This window comes from Doryrhamphus excisus, chromosome 8, assembly GCF_030265055.1.
Source record: "Doryrhamphus excisus isolate RoL2022-K1 chromosome 8, RoL_Dexc_1.0, whole genome shotgun sequence".
Taxonomy (NCBI): Eukaryota; Metazoa; Chordata; class Actinopteri; order Syngnathiformes; family Syngnathidae; genus Doryrhamphus; species Doryrhamphus excisus.
In genome coordinates, this window is record NC_080473.1 from 3,285,304 (window position 1) to 3,309,281 (window position 23,978).

General features: G+C 42.6%; 1 protein-coding gene and 1 long non-coding RNA gene across 4 annotated transcripts in view; one reads left to right on the plus strand and one right to left on the minus strand.

Moving 5' to 3' along the window:
* The window catches only part of LOC131134410 (uncharacterized), a 23,613-nt gene extending 20,347 nt beyond the window's left edge, over positions 1 to 3,266 (plus strand). The window contains exon 4 of the long non-coding RNA XR_009131389.1: positions 2,606 to 3,266. This is a non-coding gene — a long non-coding RNA (uncharacterized LOC131134410). The remainder of the gene's footprint in view (positions 1 to 2,605) is intronic.
* timm50 (translocase of inner mitochondrial membrane 50 homolog (S. cerevisiae)) overlaps positions 2,687 to 23,978 on the minus strand; it is a 25,316-nt gene continuing 4,024 nt past the window's right edge. For all 3 annotated transcript variants that reach the window (XM_058079627.1, XM_058079628.1, XM_058079630.1), the window contains 8 exons: positions 19,375 to 19,396; positions 12,446 to 12,504; positions 12,240 to 12,359; positions 10,080 to 10,184; positions 9,543 to 9,641; positions 3,794 to 3,950; positions 3,580 to 3,686; positions 2,687 to 3,503 (listed from right to left, as the gene is read on the minus strand). In XM_058079627.1, coding sequence (XP_057935610.1) covers positions 3,405 to 3,503; positions 3,580 to 3,686; positions 3,794 to 3,950; positions 9,543 to 9,641; positions 10,080 to 10,184; positions 12,240 to 12,359; positions 12,446 to 12,504; positions 19,375 to 19,396 — 768 coding nt within the window. In that variant the 3' untranslated portion in view covers positions 2,687 to 3,404. The remainder of the gene's footprint in view (positions 3,504 to 3,579; positions 3,687 to 3,793; positions 3,951 to 9,542; positions 9,642 to 10,079; positions 10,185 to 12,239; positions 12,360 to 12,445; positions 12,505 to 19,374; positions 19,397 to 23,978) is intronic.

A 23,978-nucleotide genomic window follows, 5' to 3' on the forward strand; every position in this document is an offset into this window, starting at 1 on the left:
TTATGCATATTATTGTACGTCTTAATAAGTTTACAAAGATGAACATTTCTTATTGATGACATTATTATTGCTACTATCATTACAACTGTTTGCTATTATTGTTACTTTACATGTAAACCAAATCAAAGTTGACATTAGAGCAATTTAAATGGATATCACTAAGTGTAAATGCTGCCTCACTGAATGAATTAACGATCTTTGATGAGTGGGGATATTTTTTAATAGTGTGCGTGTGAGTGGTACCTGGGGGGAGGAGGGGGGATGCTTTGATTGCCCCCCCCCCCCCATCCCCAACACTACACAGCAATGGAACAAACTGTCAGGTGACAAGAGGACCAAATGTTCCTTTTACTGCCCTCCCCCAATCATAAAGCGTCTCAGGGAGGAGTATGTGTGAGAGAGAGAATGAAGCATCAGTGTAGTGCATCAATAAAGTAACATGATTATGGATGGACAGCATCAAAAGTGAACTTCTTGTGACGTCTAAGCGACCACATGACGTCAGCAGATGTTAAAACGTTTTCCTCTGTCTTTTTGGCGCCTCCGCCTGCTACGCCCCCTATTGTTATTCTTAATGAGGCCAGCGCGTGCCTCCTCTTTACTCCCCACGCGACACAAGGCACGCTTCTTTAATATGCGCGTGTGTGTGTCTGTGTATTAGCCAGACACAATAACCACAACACGCACGCACACACGGTCTCCACGGATAGATCTAGAGAGATAGATCAAGAACAAAGTAGACCACAATCAGATCAGAAGTGCACTTTCGGTTCGGATGTTCGCGTTCAATACACTTTGTGACGTCATGGACCAGCTCCCCAGAGAGCCTGGAGTACGCGTGCACGCCGCACCAGGAAACGTCCACGCACATACTCATATGCACATATTGATCGCCCACCATCTGCCTATTGATCGTGCCAACAACCTCCCCACCCCACCCCCCCCAGCCCCCCACCGCGTGAACGACGTGCACGCCACGCGCCCTCTGCGGCCGCGCACACGTGCCCAAACGGCGCGAGCTTTTGTTGAGGTGTGAGGCCGCGTGCCGCTTTGAGGTGTCCGAGGGGGCGTGGGACAAAGCAACGGGGCGCGTGGGAAAGTCTGCCAAGGTGTGAGGTCATAAATGTGAGGCGTGAGGACTAGCACCTGCAAGCGCGTGCGCAGAGAGGCCCGCGGACAAAAGGTGCCGTGGGCACATCACCCGCTGTCAATCAACAGACTTCTCAATCCGCCCATTGTAATCAACAATTGCTTCTTATGTCAGTTACAGTATATACTGTATTTTCATCTTACTTATGCCTTTATGCTCACGAGGGTCGCCTATTCCAGCTATTTTTGTCGCAGTACACCCTGGGCTGGTCGCCAGCCAATCACAGGGCGTATATAGACAATCATTCATAACTATAGTATAGACAAAGATTCGATCTGCTGACTTTGTGGCCTACATGCAAACCACTCCTCCACCGTAACATCTCACTCAATCATCCAAATATGAATTATACAGCAACAACACACACACCTGTTAATATGATTCACATTCAAAACCCAATCGTTACTTTTGTACAATTTGTCATTAAAATCGTACAACTTTTTTTAAGGGGTGGTGAGAGATAAGGGCATACTTGTAAAACTGACAGGCGTCCTGCTGTTCCGTTTTGTATGTCATGTTTGTCATGAGTAAAAGGTTTAAAAACAAAATGTAAAGTGTTACTTTAGCATGTTAGCATGTGGTGGCTCAACCCTGCTGAGATCGGAGGAGGGCAAATGGTAGCCATCATAAAGTAGCCCCCCCCCACTCCCAGCACTAACCTTACAGAGTATGTGCAGAAGCACAATGATGAGCAACATATAGTGAACACATTCATTTCTCAATGCAAACATTAAATACATGCAGACAATGTCAGCCATCTTTTCCCTGAGATTGACAAATGAATTCGCCATTGTCACTGTGAGACGTCTTTGGCGTCAGAGTTCTTCAGTAGCTGTGATGGACTTTGAACCAAATAAACATCTTTTGAGAGCTGGTTGTCACCAAAATTGTCATCAGCATATCAAAGTTGTTGCAGAACCTTCCTTAGAAAAACATCTCAATTTTTAAACCTTTAGCACGCACACACACACACACACACACACACACACACACACACACTGAAAGAAGAGAAGCATGCAGCCATCATACGAAATATCCACCAGACAATTTGCATCCGATTTATGTTAACTAGAATCTTGTGTTTTGCGGGGAATTAACAAGCTTCAACACTAAACTTTACAAGCTTGTTAAAGAACCAAAACAGGAACTTCCTGCGGCTCTCCGGGTCGGCGCCATCCAACATGGCGGCACTGGTGGTCTTCAAGGATGGGGCCCAAAGAGGTTGGAGACTCAGCGGGATGTCTGTTCTCACTTATAGAAGATTTCTGTTTGGGCTTTGCTTCTCGCCAGGAGGCCAGGCCGCCATAAAGAAGAACGTGATGATGGTTCTAGAGACTGTGACTCAGTGGAGGAACCTTAGAAAATAGCATGTTTTTGTTTTTGCTGGGGTTTCTTTTCACAGCACCCTGACAGGAAGTGAAGAATATTCATCACATTCATGATGTCACACCACAGGACGCCTCCTGAGATGCAAGTGGACCTGCTGAGGAAGAAGAAGCCCAGCACAAAAGACACGACAATCAAACAAGGTTGCCTCTGATTGGTTCCTTTTATTGGAGACGCCATCATACAACACTTCACACCGCCTTCAACAAGCAGAACCACAGCGGGCTCGGCTGGAGTCCAAAGTGCAGCAGGACAACGCATGAGAGCACGAGGAGGAACTCTGAGAGTTCTGGTACTGGTTCTGTGGAGAGGAAGCCCTTCGTGTGTTTGATGAAGAGCAGACGCCACGAAGCACGAAGACATATTCGCAATAAATAGTTGGTAAAAAAAGAAGGATGTTTGGCGTCACCATCTTTGTTTTGTTTCACCGTCATCACGTTGAAATGAAATGCCAACGAAGATGTGGTGGTGTTTGTGTTTATTGATACAAAGACGAGTCCACCGTCAGTCCGTCAGTGAGCTCGCAGACAACAGACAGACATTTTGGCGGAGGGGATGGGGGGTGGTTGGAGTTCTCAGGTCAGATCTTGAGGTCGAAATGGCGATGGCGGCTCTGGCATTCCTAAGAGTTTTCACCTGACCCGCATCCCTCCTCATTTGTCCAATAAGCCGCTCCCCCCCTCCACAAAACCTCTCATCCAAAAAGCAGGAAGTGTTTCTTTCATGTCATTGGAGGCTGCTCGTGTCCTTTGGGCGCCAAGGCCCATCTCACCAAAACATGATCTGCGACCAAGGCTCCTCCCCCGGCTGTCCTCTGGCCCCTCCCCTCAGTGGCAGCGACTAGTGTGAGTCAGAGAGGAGGCGGGGCTCACTGTTGTTTCGAGCGCCAGAAGCGCGAGGCGATGGAGCCCAGAGACATTCCTTGTTTCTTCTGCTGGGACTGCTCTGACAGGCGCTGCTCCTCCTCCTGACACACACACACACACACACACACGGTCAACACAAACCTACACATATGTTAGCATGCACATGACTCCGCCCACCTGTGCCAGCTGTGCCTGCCTGCGTTTGAATGCGTCAATGGGGTCGTCCTCCATGGCGTAGTTCTCCAACACCGAGCGGACGTCGTCCACACCGCTCAGAGCGATAGCTGATGGGAGGATGACATGATGGATATTAAGGAGGGGTGGGACAGGAAACAGCAGAAGAAGAAGTCGTCGTCCAGGTGGCATCGCGTGGTGTGTTGTGTGTTCTTACTCTTCAGGAAGTTGGCAAGATCGTAGAGTGTTCGGTCGTCGGAGTTGCCGTCCCATTTCTTCAAGGCCATCCCGTTAAAAGGCTGCAGGCTGAATGCTTCCCGCTTGCAGTCCACCACGATCACCTTGCTGCTGTCACGATTCAGACACGACACATCCTGACACACACACACACACATAAACATCCTTAATATTATGCAATAAAACACACACACACTTTCTCTAATGCATTCTGCTAGTGTGTGTGTGTGTGTGTGACAGATGGAGAGGGACGCTGCTGTCCAACACCAGGCTCATCTGGTGCTTTCACCCACACCCCCCTCCAAAGGGTGCTTGTGTGTGTGTTACCCCCAGTGGACACATTAGTCCTCTTCACAAGCCATGAATACAAAGAGCGTGCCCCCTGGGCATGCTGTTCAACACCGTCGGCCATTTCTAAACACATAAAAAGTCAACAATAATTTGCTCGCAGCTGACGTGAAACCTTCGAAGATACCTGGGCTCCTGACATGCAGGAAGCACCTGATCTCATAGCAATCTGACTGATTGTGGGCCACGTGGTCGCTCACGTAGCGCGCTGACAGCGTGGTCAATGAGCGCCTTTGTTGAGACACGTCACTGGTCAAACGCCGTCGCCCGGGTTATTGACAGCAGCCATCTGTGTGCTGGCGTGTGGTCACTCACGCACGCCAGTTCTCATCTTGACACGAGGCGCCACGAAACGCCATGAAAGATAAGCTGAAAGCCAAACTCTCAAATGTGCGTCAACTAAATGTTACTAAGGAACGAAGGCACAAAAATTTGAGAGTAGTTACTGTGGAACTAAAGCACATACATTTTAGAGTAGTGACTGTCAGAACTAATGAGCAACTAGTGAGTAGTTACTGAGGAACTAATGAAGAAATGAAGATGAAGTCACATACATTTAGAGTAGTTACTGAGGAGCTAATGAAGGATTAATGAATGACTAAGCCACATACATTTAGAGTAGTTAAAAAGGAAGTAATGAACTAATAAGGAATTAGTAAGTAGAGTAGTTACTGAAGAACTAAGGCACATACATTTAGAGTAGTTACTGATGAACTAATGACTAAGCCACATACATTTAGAGTAGTTACCGAGGAACTAAGGCATGTACATTTTGCGTAGATACAGAGAAACTAGTGAAGGCCTAATACAGAACTGATGACTAAGCCACATACATTTAGAGTAGTTACCAAGGAAGTAATTAACTAATGAGGAATTAGTGAGTAGAGTAGTTACGGAGGAACTAAGGCACATACATTTGGAGTAGTTACCAAGGAAGTAATTAACTAATGAGGAATTAATGAGTAGAGTAATTACTGAGGAACTAATGAAGAACTGACGACTACGCCACATACATTTAGAGTAGTTACCAAGGAAGTAATTAACTAATGAGGAATTAATGAGTAGAGTAGTTACTGAGGAACTAATGAAGAACTGACGACTACGCCACATACATTTAGAGTAGTTACCAAGGAAGTAATTAACTAATGAGGAATTAATGAGTAGAGTAGTTACTGAGGAACTAATGAAGAACTGATAACTAAGCCACATGCATTTTGAGTAGTTACCAAGGAAGTAATTAACTAAAGAGGAATTAGTGAGTAGTTACTGAGGCACATAGATTTAGAGTAGTTACTGAGGACCTGATGACTAAGCTACATACATTTAGAGTAGTTACTGAAAAAATGGCAGCAGATAGAACACAGTTGGCGAAGAGATGTAGGTAAAAGGTAGACACACTAAGCCTAAAGATACACGTTGTATTTTATTCGACACCAACATTCACTCCCAAATACGTTTTCATACTTCTAACATTTTCTGCGTGGCAACTTTTGTGAAAAAAAATATTTTAACAGCCGAACTTCATTTTCATAAAACTGAATTATAACAGATTGAAAATCTGATGAGTACATAAGGATCAAGGAAGGTAAATAACATATAATGGATTCTCTACTACAATAAAGCTGCTCATTTATTGGCACAGCGGTGCTATCATCATGCTGTCGATTGAGCAGCGTCATATGCCGCCTCTGTGAGGAGGATGGATTATCTCTCACTAATATTTGAGAGCAATAGGCCTTTTGTGTACGTCAAAAACGTCCAGCTATTGAAACATGGGAGCAAAAACAAGTGTTTATATTTTTGTTGCGTATATTTCATGAATCCGACTGTTTTAGAGAGTGAACACCTGCCAAACACGCAGAAAAGTCCTGCTTTAATAAAGGCAACATGTGATGTGAAGGCCCACAACAACAGGAAAGCCGTTATGTTAGTTGCTCCTTCACACGGTCACAGCCAAAACACAATCAAGGCCTAGAAAGTCTGCAAGCACAGAAATACTTCAAGTGCAATGGAGGGGATTTCCAACACCGAGCTGACCTGCACCCATTGTTTACGGCTGACCTCGTACATGCAGGTCCTACGTCTGTCAAAATGCGGTCCGAGATAACGCAACGGGGACAGCAGCTTTGCAGACATCCACAGAATAAAGCCACAAGGCCACAACAAATAAAATCATTGTTCTGCGACAGAGTTGTCCACTTCCAAGTTCATGCTAGCGCTGCACGATTAGGCAAAAAAATCTAAAAGTAAATCTCAGTTTTCTGTCTTAAAATAAAGATTACATGATGGACTTTTAGATAACGGACATTGAGGGGTGGAAAAAATCTGAGATTTCAAGAAAACATTTATGAGAAAAAAAACAATACTATATGTGTAATATTGACATGTACGACAAAGTTGTAAAGAATAAATTTGTAAAACGGCAGCGTTTGTAATGCAGGTCATTGAGTCAAATTTTTACTTTTTTTTTGTCATTTAGAAATTACAGTGAATCAAGAGTACAATTTTTTTTGTTCAATTTTATCACATCCCTCATTTATTGCTGGAAAGTGATAAGTTAATTTCTGCAAAGTAGGACTCCTCATTAATAAATGGAATATTATTTCTATTCTATTCTATTTCTATTATTTCATAGTAAACCTATTCACAACCTTCTAAATATGGTTTTCAACATGATTAGAGCCCTTGAGAAATTAAATAACAACCCTATTTCCCAATACGATACAGTAGGCATAAGCGAAAATAAACCATTGAAGACATTAATAAGATAGGTGTGCTGAGTGGGGGTGGAGTTGATTATTGTACCTGTTGTGGCATCAATCAAAGCTGCAATAAAATCCTATTGTGCTTGAGTATTTCACCGAAAAAGTGTTTGACCATTTGAGCAGTGTAGAATACTACATATTCACACGTTCTTGAATGCGTCTTTCTGAATGCTTTACATTTGTATTTTAATTCATTTAGACAGTTTTTAGGCTGCACGGTGGACGAATGGTTAGCATGGAGGACCCACAGCCAGAAGGGAAGACCTGGGTTTGATTCTCCACTTGGGTATCTCTGTGTGTAGTTTGCATGTTCTCCCTGTGCGTGCGTGGGTTTTCTCCGGGTACTCCGGTTTCCTCCCACATTCCAAAAACATGCTAGGTTAATTGGCGACTCCAAATTGTCCATAGCCACGAATGTGAGTGTGAATGGTTGTTTGTCTATATGTGCCGTGTGATTGGCTGGCCACCAGTCGAGGGTGTACCCCACCAGCAAACGTTGGTTGAATGAATATATTTTTGAAAACCTGTGATAGAGTTTACGGTAATGTGACATATCACAACAACACACAAACTTTTACATCAAAGCAAAACATGGCGATGGCTAATGTGACAGCTGGAGTGCATCTGTGCATGTCACAAGGTTGCATTATGCACGGCCTAAAGCAGTACACACAAGAGGGCTTGGCCGCAAAGCCTGAGCGCTATTTAACAGACATGTTTATGTGCAGTAAAAAGCGAGAGCAGCACAATAAACACCTTGTTAAGTATGAGCTCACTTTGCATCAAAGTCTCCCCTGACTTGACTTTGCAAGCATGTTCTGACAATGTGTTGGCGTGCACCGTTGCATGCATTCACTCATTTAGAGGCTAAGATGAGACGGTGAGAGTCGAAGAGTTGTTTTGAAAGGCGTGATGCCGCCCGTGCTTCAGTGATGTGCTGAGATGTGCACTTTGAGCGGAAGGCACAAAATCATGTTGCCGTTAATCCGACTCTGGTGTGCTCCTCACCGCCGCGACCGGCAAACAATAAGACATCTGATCCAGACGCTGGGATGCGGGCCAGCCAACAATAGCAGGATGCTGCGAGAAAGACTGCGGCCATTATGTGCCGCTCGTTAGGCTGGAGAGTCTCATAAAAAAAGCTGCTTTCTAATTTACTGCTACTTGACTCATCCACTCAGGAGACGTCCTAAATCAAACAGCTATGAAAACCTGCACTGAGGAAGCTGGCTGAATAATATAAAGTATAAGGATACGTACACACCACGGGTATCTAAATCTTTCCAGCGAGGACCACATACTGACAAATGGAAGGATACAAGGGCCACTTCGATATTTATTACACTTGCTAAGACGTTATATACAGTATCATATATTTTAAGACAAAACTGACTCTCTGCTTTGTGATATACTGGAGGTGAAAAAGTGTATTATTATTATTATGACCTCTGCTCATCTTTTCCCAATTTAGCTGTTTTTTTTCTTCCAAATATTTCACTTTTCTTCTTAAATAATCTTTGTAGACTTTTTTTCCGTAACAATATGGATTTAATCCCATACAAATTTAGACACAGTCGATATTTGAACTTCTTCTTCAACCTAATTCTCGAAAAATCACAACTTTGTTTCTTATAATAATAATTAAAACTTCTAATATTTAAACTCAATGCCCCTAAAATTACGTTATTGTTCCTCATAATATTGCCAGTTTATTCTCGTAAAATTGAGACAGTTTTCTTGTGAGAATACGACTGCTTACTCCTAATATTTTGACTTTATTCTCATAAAACTAAAGATGGTTGAAAATTACACCTTTGTTTGTTTCTCAGAATATTTAGCGAAAATGTTTTTTATTTCAACTTTATGCAAATAAAATGTTTTTTTCCTGATAATATTACATTGTTATTCTAGTCAGGTTACAACTTTTTCTTGCTAGATTATTTTTTTTATTGTGAGGAATGTTTATGCAGAAGTTTTCTTGTTAAATGATATTTTTAGAATGTGCCAATTTCAGAATACGCTTGTATACCCTGGGGTATAAAGTTATAGCTGCATGAAGATTTTAGTTTTTCTTTTTAATAGCTCTGCTTTTTCTTTCAGAAGATGGATCTTATGAAGATGATATAAAGTTTCGCTTTGCATATTCCCAGCAGGAACTCCCTCTGCGTGTTGGCATATGGAGCACACAGCATCATCTTGCCGTGTTATGGAGATGAGATGCTAGAAGTAGGTTACCGGGCTCCTTGTGCCCCCAATACAACACACACGACAGTTAGGAGTAGGTGGGCGGTGGTGGAGTGGAGTCGACAGGGCAGCTTGAGATGAGGCGGGGCATGGTGGGGATTAGCGGGAACGAACGAAGACGAGCGACGACCCAAACACGGGTGAAAGGGAGGTGAGATAAGAGGAAGAGGAGGAACCAGGCAAAAGGCTAATGAGGCCTGAGGGGGTTAGGGTGGGTGTGGGGGCGGATTAAGGATGTCTTTTGTGGCAAGTAGGAATCAATGATGACAAGCAGGGATGGGGGGCATGGGGGGAGGGTTAATGTAGCAACTCTCCTCCATCTTACAGGTGTTTGTCTTCTACTGACGTGTGATGATTCATGAGAAAACACACCTTCACATGATGACCCTCCATGTAGCGCGTAGCGTCTCTGAAGAGGCGATACAGGACGAAACCTTGAGGATCGATGCTGTCAATCAGCGGATACGCCGTCTGGATGAACACACGTTGAAAATAAACAAAGTTTCATTGGCAATACCAAGACCGCCCAAGAAAGCTTTGTGGTTTGAAGTGAAACCAAGTCACAGAAATAGTACACAAACAAGTGGAAATGAGAGCAGCTTGCATGAGTGTGCCGCAAAGCTCGGCGCTGTTGTGTGTTGGGGGACAACAGGCCAAGCTGACGACTCTTTTAGCATGTCAAAGCGTCCACGGAGCGTCTGCAGACTTTTTGCATGTGAACAGCAGACATTAACAAAGCAATTAACACACACACAATCTCACATACAAAAATGATAGCACCTATTCTCACTGTAGGCCTGTGAGCTTCAGAGTGTAAAATTGCTCAAATAAACTTTGCTATCAGCTCACATCTGCATGACAGTAACACATTGTGTGTGGATAAACAACACAAGTGTGTGTGTGTCTCACCATGCCAGTCTCGGTGGTAAAGATGATGATCTCGTATAGCGGGGCAAGCTGCTGGAACAGGTAGTCGATGCCTGGACGTTTCTTGAAGCGCCACCCAGTGGCCAGCTGGAAGCAGACAGAGAAAGCAGTGAGTCCAGATCCCAGTCCCACATTGATGATTACTTAGGGTGGGTGGGTGGGGCATTTGAATCCAGCAGCTGTCTTTTTATTTGCCCACAGCACAGTCTAAAAGAGGGGTGCTCATTAAGTCGATCGCGATCTACCGGTCGATCGCGGAGGTGGTACTGGTCGATCGCTGGTCGATCGCGGCGTGACATTAAAAAAAACATCATCCTCGCATCAATGCCGTCACTTGATTGATATACAGGGCAACTGAATGTTGCCCTTCGGGTGACCAATCAAATCAAACAACGTCTCTAAGTGCAGCAGAACTTACGATGTCAGCCTATCATCCATCCCCGTTACTTGATTGACATACAGGACAACCAGTCAGATGACAACTGAATTTTGACCTTTAGGTCACCGCTCATGTGTAAACAACGATGCAAAGTGCTAAGCTAGTCGGCGAATTGTGTCAGATTTTAAGCCCTCGCTAAAGTTTATGGTCACTAAAATGAGTGAAGGAGCTGGACCAAGTAAAAAAGCAAAAACATATCAGGTGGACTTTTTTTTCCACAATGTCTTTTTCGAAGTGCGTTTGCCTCATATGCCATTCTACCATCGCAGTACCAAAGAAGGGAAATGTGGAGTAATGTGGAGGTAATTACAAAAAATGTTAATAGTTAATTATGTGTGTTTTGCAATATTGGCACATTTGGTTATGTAAGGTACATCAACATACATTGTACGTACAAATAATCCTCAATACATTTGAAAATAAATAGATGTTTTGCATTTTTGTAGTGGGTAGATCATTTTGACTCGGTCATTTTAAAAGTAGCTCGCATGCTGAAAAAGTGTGAGCACCCCTGGTCTAAAATATCATTTAACTCAGGGGTCTCAAACACGCGGCCCGCGGACACAAGTTTGAGGCCCCCGCCTTGATATGAAAGTTTAATGTTAGTGCGGCCCGCGCAAGTTTGATATGGATGCTGTATGGTATAATGTACCCAGAAAAAATTATTACGTTTGATTAATGTTCATGTTAAAGGTTAAATGACTGTTAATAGTTATCCTCCCTATCCGTGTGGAAGTGGTAAGTTTTTGGTTATTTAACTTTAAAGGAAATAACTTGAAGGCTACCGTTTAAGTCACTAGCTCTCTAGTTTGCGAGTTAGCATGTGTCCCAAGACCCTGCAGTTGCGCAATATGTTGTAAATAAAAACAGTATAAATGTGACTATAGTTGTGTTTTGTCATGTTTATCAGAGCTTTTATTGTAGAAAATCGGAACCAAAGCACTGAAAAATTTGTATATTTTTCTGTTTTTAATAAATGTGTTTTTTTGGTTTTTTTTGGAAAACCTGATGCGGCCCAGCCTTGCCCAGACCCTAGCTCCAGTGGCCCCCAGGTAAATTGAGTTTGAGAACCCTGATTTAACTAAAGTCAAAATATTAATAGAAAAAGTTGCGAAATAATGATAAAAAGTTGTAATTTATAAGAATAATACTATGAGGAAAAAGCAATGTCATTTTAATAGCATAAAAATGAAAGAAAAAAAGACTTATTTTAATAAGTCGTAATATAATGATAAAATGTAGGGTAAAAAAACAAGAATGAAATGGTTGGACGTTGATGACTAGTACAGTTGACTGAAATGAAACGTAACGTGCCCCCCCCGGTTCCTCTATTGGGAGACAATGAAATATCATATATATATATATATATATATATATATATATATAAGAGTAGCTTGAAAGACTTTGCTTCACTGTCGTGAGTGTGTTATAAAAACGCAAGGCAGTAGTAAACAGTTAGCGTCCCAGATGACATCTTAAATTGACTGTTTTTTGTTTGTGAGGCATCAGATCAAATGATTGCTGCTGCACACCTGTCAGGGAGGTGAACAAAGAATGGGCGTGTATAAGGAGGGGTCGTTTCCAGCAGACAGGTGGTATGTTACCACGCCTCGCAAACAAACACTTGATACCCTCTCCACCTGTAAATAAAAGTGGCAGCCTGGTGGAGCAGAGTGGACCAGGTGAGTGTAGAGTAGACGTACCGACCACTCCGGGTGTACCAGCACATTAGTGAGCTCCAGGACCAATGTGTATGGAGGTTGGTAGTAGGGCTCCTTCAGGGGGTCGGGCAGCAATTTGGGGCTGGTGGGCTCGATGATCATCTGACACCATCAAAAAACAAACTCTGTTTAAGCATGAATGATGCGTGCCCAGACTGACAACTCATAGGTCATGCGGGTTCACTCACCTGTCTGTAGTCCTGGAAGTACTTGAAAGTTCTTCTCAGCTGCTGGACCACCGGTGGGTCTGACAGAGAGGGGCAAGTTCAAGGTTTGGAAATTCACGATTCTGCATTGTTACGTGACGTGACACAAGGCTCAGCTCTTATGTAAGCACGTTAACAACTGAAGAAGAACAGGTAAGACGGACTGTGACTAGACAGATGACAACCACGCAGTCCAGATGAGCCATTATTCAGCCTAGTGATGCAACCTGCTGATGACTGGGCTGGGAAGCTAGCTAAGCAACTAATGACACCCCCAGCTGGCAACGCGTTAATGACTAATAATAATAAAGACTGTGCTTCCCATGGGGCTGTGGGCTCTTCACTACAAACACAATTACAATCGCGGCAAGCACGTGCCCGCTCCTCTAAGCGCACACACGCTGATGCTAGGACGCTGTGGTCCCCGGGGATGCCATCCCCCAGAGTTCATAGCAGCGTGCTCAAGCAGGAAGCAGCGGCCATCTGCCATAGTCCTTTCGCTATTAGACATTTCACGGGTAACAATGCATATACAAGCATTGGTCGCAACGTGCGCTATTACAAACACTTGTCAGTGTCATACAGTGCAGTTCTACAAGCACAACAATAAATATTTTCAAATGAAGAGCTCTGCGGCAGAATTTGTGGCACAGCATTTGCTACCTAATAATTGGACTATTTCTATCAAGACTGCTCAGGTGGCGTAAGAGAGGATGCACATTTGAGTCAAGGGAAGATAAAGTGGGTTGATAACATCTCTCATCACTATGCTTAACCACACACACAAACACTCACGCAGACACAGCGTGGGAGTGTAAGCGTGGCTGTAGGGTTTTTTTTCCCTTGGGACCCCTGACCAAACATATCCCATAATAGGGACCCAGAATGTATGTGTGTGTGTATTACACTGCATCCCTATATCATCATCCCTGTGCGTATATGTGATGCGTGTTTGGAACAGATTAAGAAGAGGGGGGGGGGGTCTTTTATCATGGTAATCAAGGTGGTGCGGGGCAGATGAGATTAGTGATGAAGAAGTGGAAGCGATGAGAGGATGCATGGAGGAGGAAAGCAAAAAGATGGTGGGGACCGAAATTTGTCATCCAGGCAGTTATCTGGGAAGAGGAACATAATAAGCACATAAGTGCATACCTAGTTAGTTGTACACATGGCCGCCATAGTTTATACTTCAATCTTCTCAGGAATAATGAATCTAGTCTGGTGCTCTCATGCTGGCAGACTAAACATGGGCCGGTATGAGATTCTATCACAGTCCCACGGTATTATAACTTCAACTCTAAAGTGTATCATTTTGAAATATATATATATATATATATATATATATTTTTTTTTATACTGAATAATTTGGTTTCCCAACATGCTTTGTTGTAGTTTTTACAATTATAATAAATGTTTTAAGGCTGTAAAACCCCTCAATATGCACTTTATACACTTCTCTATAAAGGCATTAACATTTTGTTAATTTCTCAATCCAAAACAGTCCAACAGTCCAAAAAATTCTATCTAACCTTTGTTTAACCCACAAGAAATTATGAAGTGACTCACTCACTGACCGTGCCATCCTGTAACGTTTTTGTATCCTTGGTAAAAACATATTGCTCATGTCGTTGTTTTTCCTCCTTTGCATTTCAAGTGCGACGGCAGGTGCCTTTGACAGTGACAAACATGTTGTCGGGGATAAAACCTTCAAACATACAGCACTTCAGAGTCACACTGCTAGCAATCGAACATTTCTGGATTGGAAATTTGGCAAGCTGAACGCATTCTGTACTGCACAGGAAGACCCAAGAGGAGATTGATGACAGGTCTACAATCCCTTTGCCAATCAGGACACAGAACACAATACATGTTCATATGCGAAGGGAAAAAGAAAAACACAAAAAAATCCGCAAAACAGTGAGTCTGCAAAATGTGAACCGAGGGAAGACTGTATCCAAACTGTGATACCACAAGTGGAACATATGTATTTACATTTTTAAAAATGACAGTATTTAATGCCAACACAAAAACATCCCAACTCCCCAAGATGTGTCATACGGAAGAGTTTGCTGCTGTGGATCGGTGGATTACACGTTTGCTTTGTTGTAGTTAAAGTGATCATTTTTGACTTACACCTCTTTAAACAGGTTTTAATAGTTTTAAAGTGGTGCCGTTTTTAGTTAAAGTTACACTTTTGTTACTTTGAGTCCAAATCTGGCACCTTTAGCAACAACAGTAGTGCAATTAGTACTACATACAGTATAATAATGTGGCCACTTAAGTTGGTGACACCACAGGAATAGAAACGGACAGAATTACTATATTGCGTAGGTCAGCATAAGCACAATTTGCTCCACTTTAAATCATGTTTGATTTCTGACGTGGTACAGTTAGTTAGAAACTGGTGTGACCGCAGTAATCCAACCCAGCTGTGAACCAAACCATCTGATACGACACCACCTGGAACTGGTTCCAAACAGACTAGGTTGAGTTGTGGTGAGAAAGTGCCGGCTAGATGCTCACTAGTCTGAACACTAAACCTTCTTCCTGTTTACATTCTTGTGATGAATAAGACAAGAAAGTGAAGGAGGTCCTCGGTTTACGAATGTTGCTACGACATGTGGTAAACCCGTTTCTAGCATAAGTAGGACATTAACACTATACACAGAATACATGATGAAATAAATTAAATGAAACCAAAAAAAATATTATCTCTGGCGATTTAATAGGCGCAGACCTTTTCATGTGTTTTTGCAATGTCCTTGATTTCACTTCTACAGATGGTAGCTTTCCTTTTCTTTGGCGCGCTTGAGAAACAAGTAGAAGAGCGAGAGGCTGGTGTTATTTTGCTTTTCTTGGATTATTCGGAGGACTCCATGATGAATAGACTGAGGGTGAGGACTGTGTGAAAGTAATGCATGAACATAAAGGAATCAGCCTGATCACCATCAGCACTTGAACATGTGACCACCCACATCAGGACCCAAAGTGTTGACAACAACAACGTGCAAGCCAACATTCCAAAAGCTTCTCTATGTCAACATCACTATGACCTGTAGGACCGCCTCCTTCTCCACTAACAACGGCTGCACTTTATAGGTGAAATCTCTCATCAGATTTCCTCGTTCGGAGAGAAAACGGTTCCAGGAAAGATGAGGAAGAGGAGGGAAAGAGGAGAATTTAGTGGAAAGAGACAGGAAGAAAGAGGCCACCTTCCGTTCCATTCATCTGTTCTTGCCCGCCTAACGGTCCCTCCTTTCATAGTCAAAGTTGTGTCTTTGTGCGAGGGGCCTCGCTGAGTGGACCTGTCACATCGCGACTGCCTGTGTCCGTCCTCTGACTGTCCCGGTCACTGGTTACAGTGGGACAGGTGATTTGAACATCGGCGGACAAATTCAGCCACAAACAACAAAGAAAGATGGACAGAGAGGATATGATGGCGGGAGGAGTGGGAGAAGAAAACAAGCAGGGCGGGAAAGAGAGTGAGCACATTAACGAATGAAAGAAACGAAAGCAAAGCCAGAAGAGAAACGGCTGAGGAATGCAAGGAGAAAGAGAGAAAGAGGGCGAGGAGAGAGAAGGAGCTAATGAGGAAGGAGGTGCACGGGGGAAGACGGATGAATGATGGATGGAAGAAATCAAACATTACTGAGAGAGGACTTCAGTGGATGGATGAAGGAGGGAAAAAGTGGAGATGAATGGGGAGGGAGGGGGGGCAAAACAGGGCAAGCATCTGCTGCACAACACAACCTCCTTTTACTCCTCCTCCTTTGTCAATCGTCTGTTTTCTCTGGGTGACAAACGGCAGCGTGGGCTGGCCTGTTTAATGTGTGTGTGTGTGTGTGTGTGTGTACCTGCTGTTAATGTTCACCACATGCACATGAAGAAGTGAAATCACAAGTTAGGAATGCGATGGCTGTTGCTGTAAACAAGCACTAAGCCATGCCTTAATTACAGCACATGCAAACACAAACTACCTCCAATAAATAACTCCAAGTAAACAAATTACCTTTCTTTGTAATAAAAGCATAATAAAATCGTCAGGGGCGAGCCAAAATGTTCTTATTGTGAAGGCAAAGACTCTACATGTGTTCATGTTCTATGTTCATGACTTCCGGAGTTCAATTCAAACTCAGGAAGTTTTTTCAGTTCATTTGCAAATTGGAGCTCAAACCAGTTGCTTACTTAATGGAACCTTTGAGCATTTTTCCTTGTGCATGTTGGCCACACAGTCAGGGGATGTGGGAGATTTTGGTTTGAATCTGCGGTGGGCATCTCTGTGTGGAGTTTGCATGTTCTCCCCGTGCGTGCATGGGTTTTCTCCATGCAAACCAAAAACAGTAGCCCGCCTCTCGCCCGAATTTGAGGCTTTTATGAGCTATAATCGACTAGGAAAAGAAGAAATACTTTCTTGAAATATTTCAATATTTCCAAATCTAATTTATTCAGATGCACCTGTTCATCACCAATACGTGTGTCAGCATTGCCTCGACTTACAGAATTAATCCGTTCCAAAAGGTTAGACGAAAACAGAAACATCCAAAAACCGAGGCAATTTTTTCCCTTAGAAAATAATGTAAACCTAAAGAATCCCTTAAAGCATACATTTTAATATAAAATAATTACTGTTTCACATGCAGAAAAAATTGCAAAATAATTCTAATGCATGGAACATATTGTCAATGTGGATTTCCCATTCATCCTGGAACAGTGTAATTCAACAGTGTCATCTTTTTTTTTTATTAAATTGCTAGCATGCAGAACTTTCTTTAGCCCCATGGCAAGTTATTTAGTAGTCATGCTCAAAATAAAATGCATGTATAATATATAATGCATTCGGATACGCGGAAGGACACAATAGAGAGCAAACAGACAAGTTGTTGCATTTAATATTCCACGAAAAACGAGATTATGGATGATAACTGAGGCAAAATATGGGCAAATATTTTCGCAGAAAACCGAATCATCCAAAAACCGGGGCATATGAAGACCAATGCTTGACTGTACTAATCACACATAAGGAAAAGGAAAGGAAGACATAGTAAAATAGTTTTTCTAGTGACATCACTGCTGAGTACACACATTGTTTCATGTTTCCGGGTTGGCATGGTTTGTGATGAGGAGGGGAAGGAGGGAATGGGCGAGGTGGAGGAGGAAGACGAGGGAGCAGAGATGAACTAACTATCTCTGCTCCCTGAGGGATCATCAACGTTTAACCCCCGTCCCTAAGCCCATCAGAGATGATTCGACACCAAGTCCCCAAAAGGTTGTTGAGGTCATAATTGGCTCTTATTATTTGAGCTTGGCTGAAGAGAAGCAAGCACGAAAGCCATACAATTTAAGCATTTATCAGCTTTTACAGAAATCAATGTCTTGAAATCCACACCACAAACACAAGCCTGCTTCTCATTGAAATGGTGATGTCAACACTTGTCTGAATATTTGTGCTAAATTATTTTTAATGTGTGTGTGTGTGTGTGTTGTGCAGGCACGTGTGAGACAGCTGGGCGGTCAATCTGTCGCGCCAAAATGGCCCGGTTGAATTGACGCTGATCGCCTGCTGATACCAATACTCTCACTGGTCAATAGTTCTTTGGTTTTGCAAGTCCGGTCCTCCTCCTCTTCATAAATCAATCCTTCCCTCCTCCATCCAAACTACTGCTAAGTCTCTGGACCAAATTCTGCTCCTTGGTGAAATGTTTCTCATTTTACAGATATCATGATCACGATGAATGATGTGTAGACATTATGAGTGTTATCGGTATTCTCCCCCCCTCTGGCATTCAGAGCCAAAGCAGAGATGGAGACAGATGGACGGACAGCTATGGACTTTGAGGAATATGAGGAGAGACAAAGTCAGGCGGAGGAGGGTGATACAATGACAGACAGAAAGGGAGTTCAGCACACAGATGAGAACAAAGTGGCCCACAGGGACTATTTCATGATGGATGAAGGCGGAGGCTCGAGCAGGAGGATGCGTGCGGGGACAGACTGGGCCTCTGGCTATTGACACTCAGTAGCTATTGACAAAATGCTTAGTGGTATCAGCGGGCGATCAGAAGTCGTTTAAAGTGGGGGTCTAATTGGTGCAGAGGATCTAAAGGTGTTGTCAATCTTCAGCTAAGAACCATCACAACCGCAAGAACCGCATTTTAGAAAACATGATCTGGACAATTAGATGAGGAAAGTAATGGAAAAGACCCGGATTGGGACTACAAGGCATGTTGTACACGTACCAGATGTTGGCGTAACCATACAAACAATACAATGTCCCACCGCTACTACAGAAGGATCGTGTGGACATGTTGTTGGGTCTTGGAACTTTCTCAGAAGCTTTGAGTAGTTTTTATTAAAGCTTTAGAAGGGATTGTGTCATGGCATCAAAAGTTGTGCTTTTGTCTGATGGATGGAATATAGCTCAACCGTTACCACATAAAAAGGTGTTTATGATTAAGGTAGTCAGATGGCAGTTTGGGGGACGGATTAATGATGGGTCATGGGCATATGGATGGCTGACACACACACACACACACACACACACACAGCAGTTGGCAGTGCCATTGATGGTCTGTAGTGATCCATCAGTCAAACACAGACACCTACACACACAACAGTGCCAAAAATGTCAATAAAACACACTAAGTAACACACACACATGTCTGTGCAAGACACATTTAAGTGCACAATATCATCATTTGATACCTGCTGCTGTTTTTTTTTCTTTGCATGCATGCATGCATCAAGATCGGCACGTAATGCGAAGTCTTAAAAACATTAGCCCCACAAACAGTGGAAAGGTTCAGAGTAAAAAAAACTCTCCACAAGACTTGTTGAGAAAATGTGTTGTCATGGAGACATGTTTAGTTCATGTTGACCTACGTTCTGAATACAAGCAAAAAGTTCACACTCACCTTTGTCAAACTCGTCAGAAATCTGGTAGAGAGACAAGAAAAAGACAATTACAAAAATAGTCACATGACAACTATCCACATTGTGATGCAGACCAACACAAATTCTGTTGCAGACATGAAACAATTACTGGCATACAGTGTACGGTACTGTGCTAACAAAATGTGCAGCTACACATTATTTAAAATTCCCAGTGTGGGGGAGCGAATGCTGAACCGCAGATCGACAGGGATACACTTGGTACAAGGTTGCCTCTGCATAGGCCATGCAATGACATGCACCAGAGGACTACTCATAAACAGTCTTAGTACTGTGGTGACACAATATTATGGAAAGTACAATCAAAGAGTGTCACTCTTAATGCCAGACATGTCTGCACCATGATAACATACGGGTGAAGGGTGCCACCTGGTGGCTGTATAGCAAAACAGCAACATAATCATTTAGGCAATTGCATTAATTAGCAGCTTATGTCCAAATCCTGCAGTGACATTCAAAGACAGGGATGGGACAGATGATTGATCTTGCAGCACATAGTTATCGCTCACGCTACAATATGAATACACCACCATCAAATAGCAATGCTGGTACACTGAAATTATTAAAATATACAAAAAAAAAAGGCTTTGTAAACAAAACGACGATGAGTGTGAACCATGTGACCAGTGCCTGTGGGCCTTTCCCAAAAGAGTAATGATTTTAGTAACACTATGAAATACTAATGTTGATTTATGTGGGAGGCCAAACAGGGAACTTATCAGAAACATAAGTACCCAATGAAATGATGAGAACACATTTGACTCGCGGGAAAGCTGAGGTGAACACTGCAAGCTCTCCCTCATGCGCTCATCAGACTAACACAGAGAAGTGACAGCTGTAAAAGAGCCCCTCGGACTGAGCGAGGTGTGAATGAGGCCGTTTAGCCCTCATTGGCACCTCAGTTCTCTGTGAGAACGGGGGGTAGTGGGTTCCCACAGCCGAGCTGGAATCAACTCCCAACACAATATACTCCATGTCCCTACAAATGTTACCATGAATCACGAGCACCAAATATTTACATCACAGCCAGCACTTTTAATCTCATTAGAGTTCCTTAGAACATTAGAGAATGTCACTCAGAACATGTCTCAAAGTCTCGGTGGAAACGGTGGTCATAGCGGTACTTAATAACTATAATAAACAAATTTTGTCCAGTTTTTAGGGAATGTTTCACAGCTTTAACATGTCCTTGAACATGTTAAAGGATCTGCTTCTATGAAATGAACAGTCAAAACTAAGCAGCATTATTTAGACTTCTCCTTACGATAGTTTCATTAGTGCTGGGTACAATGTGAGTGACTTAGGTGTTAATTTAACTATAACTTCCACTAAAACCCAACATATGGATGTATATGCACATACAGTATATGCCACAATGTTATTGTAATCCTGCTAACTTTCCCCCCGCCCCAATGAAACCTCATATCTTGTGTCATGTGACATGATCACAGGCGACCTTCTGCTTACTATCATGGAATAAGTGGACATTTCAAGTCAAAATGATCGATCGTATATGCAAGTGTCCAGTGTCGGAGCTCACAGCCCCGCTGAAGGAGCGCTCAGAAAGTCACGATGAAGTGTGCATATAGAAGACAACTGGGCTAAGTGTAGCACGAGGAAGGTGGAAGAAGTGTGCCTGCACTTTGAAGGGAGCCTCTGCGCTTGTTGGCTGACCAGGAAACAATCAACAGTTGTGACCAGACAACACCCTGGTCCACACTGACCACTAGCGTCCTCGTGTCCATGTGCTCAACACATGTGCACTACTGCCCTCTGCAGGCCACACAGCATCATTGCAGCGAAAGACTACCTCTGACCTCTATCCCACGCTGACGTCCCGCTCCATAACTATGCATTTAAAAATGGTTGCACCTACATTTAAGCACCTTGAAATAGTCACAATTAAGTCTTTGAAAATAAAAATCAAAACAGGCACACTGTTGTAGCCCACCTTGACACTTTAGCTCGACAGATATTTAAATGTATTTCTTCTACAAAGTCATCACTTGAGGTACATAAATAGAATTAAATTTAAACCTTAGATCAGTGGTGTCTAAGAGTTTTCCAAAAAGGGCCACATACTAAAAAAAAACAGATATGCTAAGAACTGCAGCTTTGTCACATAGATGAGTCTATTCATGGCAACTTGGGTCTTCGCGCTTTTTTCCAGTTTTTGCTGGTGTTGGGTTTTTTTTGTTTTTTTTTTTTCCTAACTAAGGTAATGATTGAATTTTATTTGAAACATGCATACACGTTACTTATGTCCAAAAGGAGTAGGAAGAAACAAAGCTTATTTCATTTAATTTATTCAATCCTACCCTAAATAGTTATACTCTCTCTTTTGAATAATCTCTGTACATGCTCTTCTTGTAGTATTTTGATTTTATTCCCACAATATTATATATTTTCCCCAACTTTAAAAAAACAGCCCTTTTCTTAAATAGTTCAACTTTAAAGTAGTAATATTATGAAGGGAAAATATATATGTACATTTCTTTTAGGAACATAGTCTTAAAATTAGGAATTTTCCTTGTTAGACCTAATATTCGACTTATTTTATTCTTGTAAAATTACTGCTGATTTTTCAAAAAAAAATTGTTTTCTTTGTAAATCATATTTTTAAACTGTGCCTTGGGCCACTAAAAAAAACCCAGCTGTGGCCAAAAGACAAAAGTGGTTCTTTTATTACTGAGGGGCTATAATGTGACATATCATATATCATGATATCATGTCTTTGAAGTCGCTGTCTGGTAGGGATGGGGTGGGTGCAAGTGAGATAAGTGTGCCGTCACACTGATATGTGACGTGTGCCGTTTCACGGGAGCTGGACGTGGGCACACGTCTCAGGATGTGCACGTGAGATAAGTGTGCTCTTTGATGGATGCTGAGAGGAAGTGGACGCCACAAATGAGACGCTTGGTTTTTTTCCCACCACTTCTTTTTCTTTCAGCTTTTCCCTTATCCCCATCCATTCTGGTCACTCCTACAGCACACACTTCTTCACCTCCTTTTCACAATCTCCATTGTTCTGAACTGTTGACCCCAAGTACTTAAAATTCGCCACCTTCTGCATCTCTTCTCCCTGTAAACTCACTCTACCACTTGGGTCCCTATCATTCACACACATATACTCTGTCTTGCTGAGGCTAATCTTCATTCGTCTCCTTTCCAGGGCAAACCTCTTCTAGCATCTCCTCTACCCATTCCCTACTCTCACAATAAATCACAATGTCATCTACAAACATAGTCCATGGAGATTCTTGTCTAAAACAAGAAAGGGATCAGAGCTGATCCCTGATGCAGTCCCACCTCCACCTTGAACTCTTCTGGCACACCTACAGCACATCTTACCACTGTCTTCCAGTCCTCATACACGTCCTGCACCACTTGAACATACTTCTCTGTCACCCCAGACTTCCTCATACTATACCACAGTTACCTGTCTAGGCACCCTGTCATAGGCTTTCTCCAGATCTACAAAGACACCACATTACCTCTCATTTGGAATCAGATATCACCAAGGCAGCCAAATGAAAAATATGTTAATAAATGTAATGCCTGTCACTGACCTTGTTACATGTACATAGATAGGAGATGTATAAAATATTAAAGTTTTACAAAGAGTTGCCAATCACTGGTGCCACTTAAAGAGAATTATTAAAGTAATGTCACCTGGACCTGAAATCAAAAGTCGCTACTTTATTACTGCCCAGGCACAAAAACACAATATCATTGAGTTGGACGACAGACAATCTGTCTAGCAAATGGTGGTGGTGGTGACCTGTGTTTGCTTATACTCTTTTGGCCATGTTTGATGTGGTTCATGGTATCAGAAATCCCTGCTGGTGGTATCAGACATTTCTGATACGTGAATTATGCCGGTAGTAGGCTATGGCTAACATACTTAGTGGACCACCGTATTCAAAGGAAAATGTGTAAATCAAATGAATGATTGTTGTTGACTGTACATGACTTATATTGACATATACTGTATGATTTGATTTGATGAATCCCATAAAGGAGCTTGAGAAAAAAAGGTGACAATTTAAACGGGTTCCTACTATTTACAATGAATGGACATTAGTCCAGACCTGATGGCTGCAGGGAGGTGGAAAAGGGCATCAAGTGTTATGGAAATGGGTGACAATCAAGTTTCTTCAGAAGGTTCAATAAAAAGGGGCAGACTTCTTTCCCACGCTGTAGGCTTCAAAGTGCTAAGAGGAAGGCAGGAAGCGTCAAGTGGAAGTCCAAAGGTTCTGTGGGATCAACAAAAGTCTCTTAATGGTGTGAGAAGTGTGCCCTTTGAAGTGCGGACCGCAAGTAGCTGTCATTAGCCACCCCAATATTCCAATTGCATTCGGTTTATTTGTTCAAACGGAAAGAATTGAATCTTTGTATACACCTAATTCCGAAAGAAAAGTGCTAATCTGAATGAACATATAACCGGATTCACAGGGGTGGAATATTCCTTTCCCCAATCCAATTGGGGTATCTTGTACCCGCTCAAACGGAAAGTTGTCAGGGTGTGTTCTTCTTCGTCATGTTTTTCTTCTGCTGTTAAGCAGCT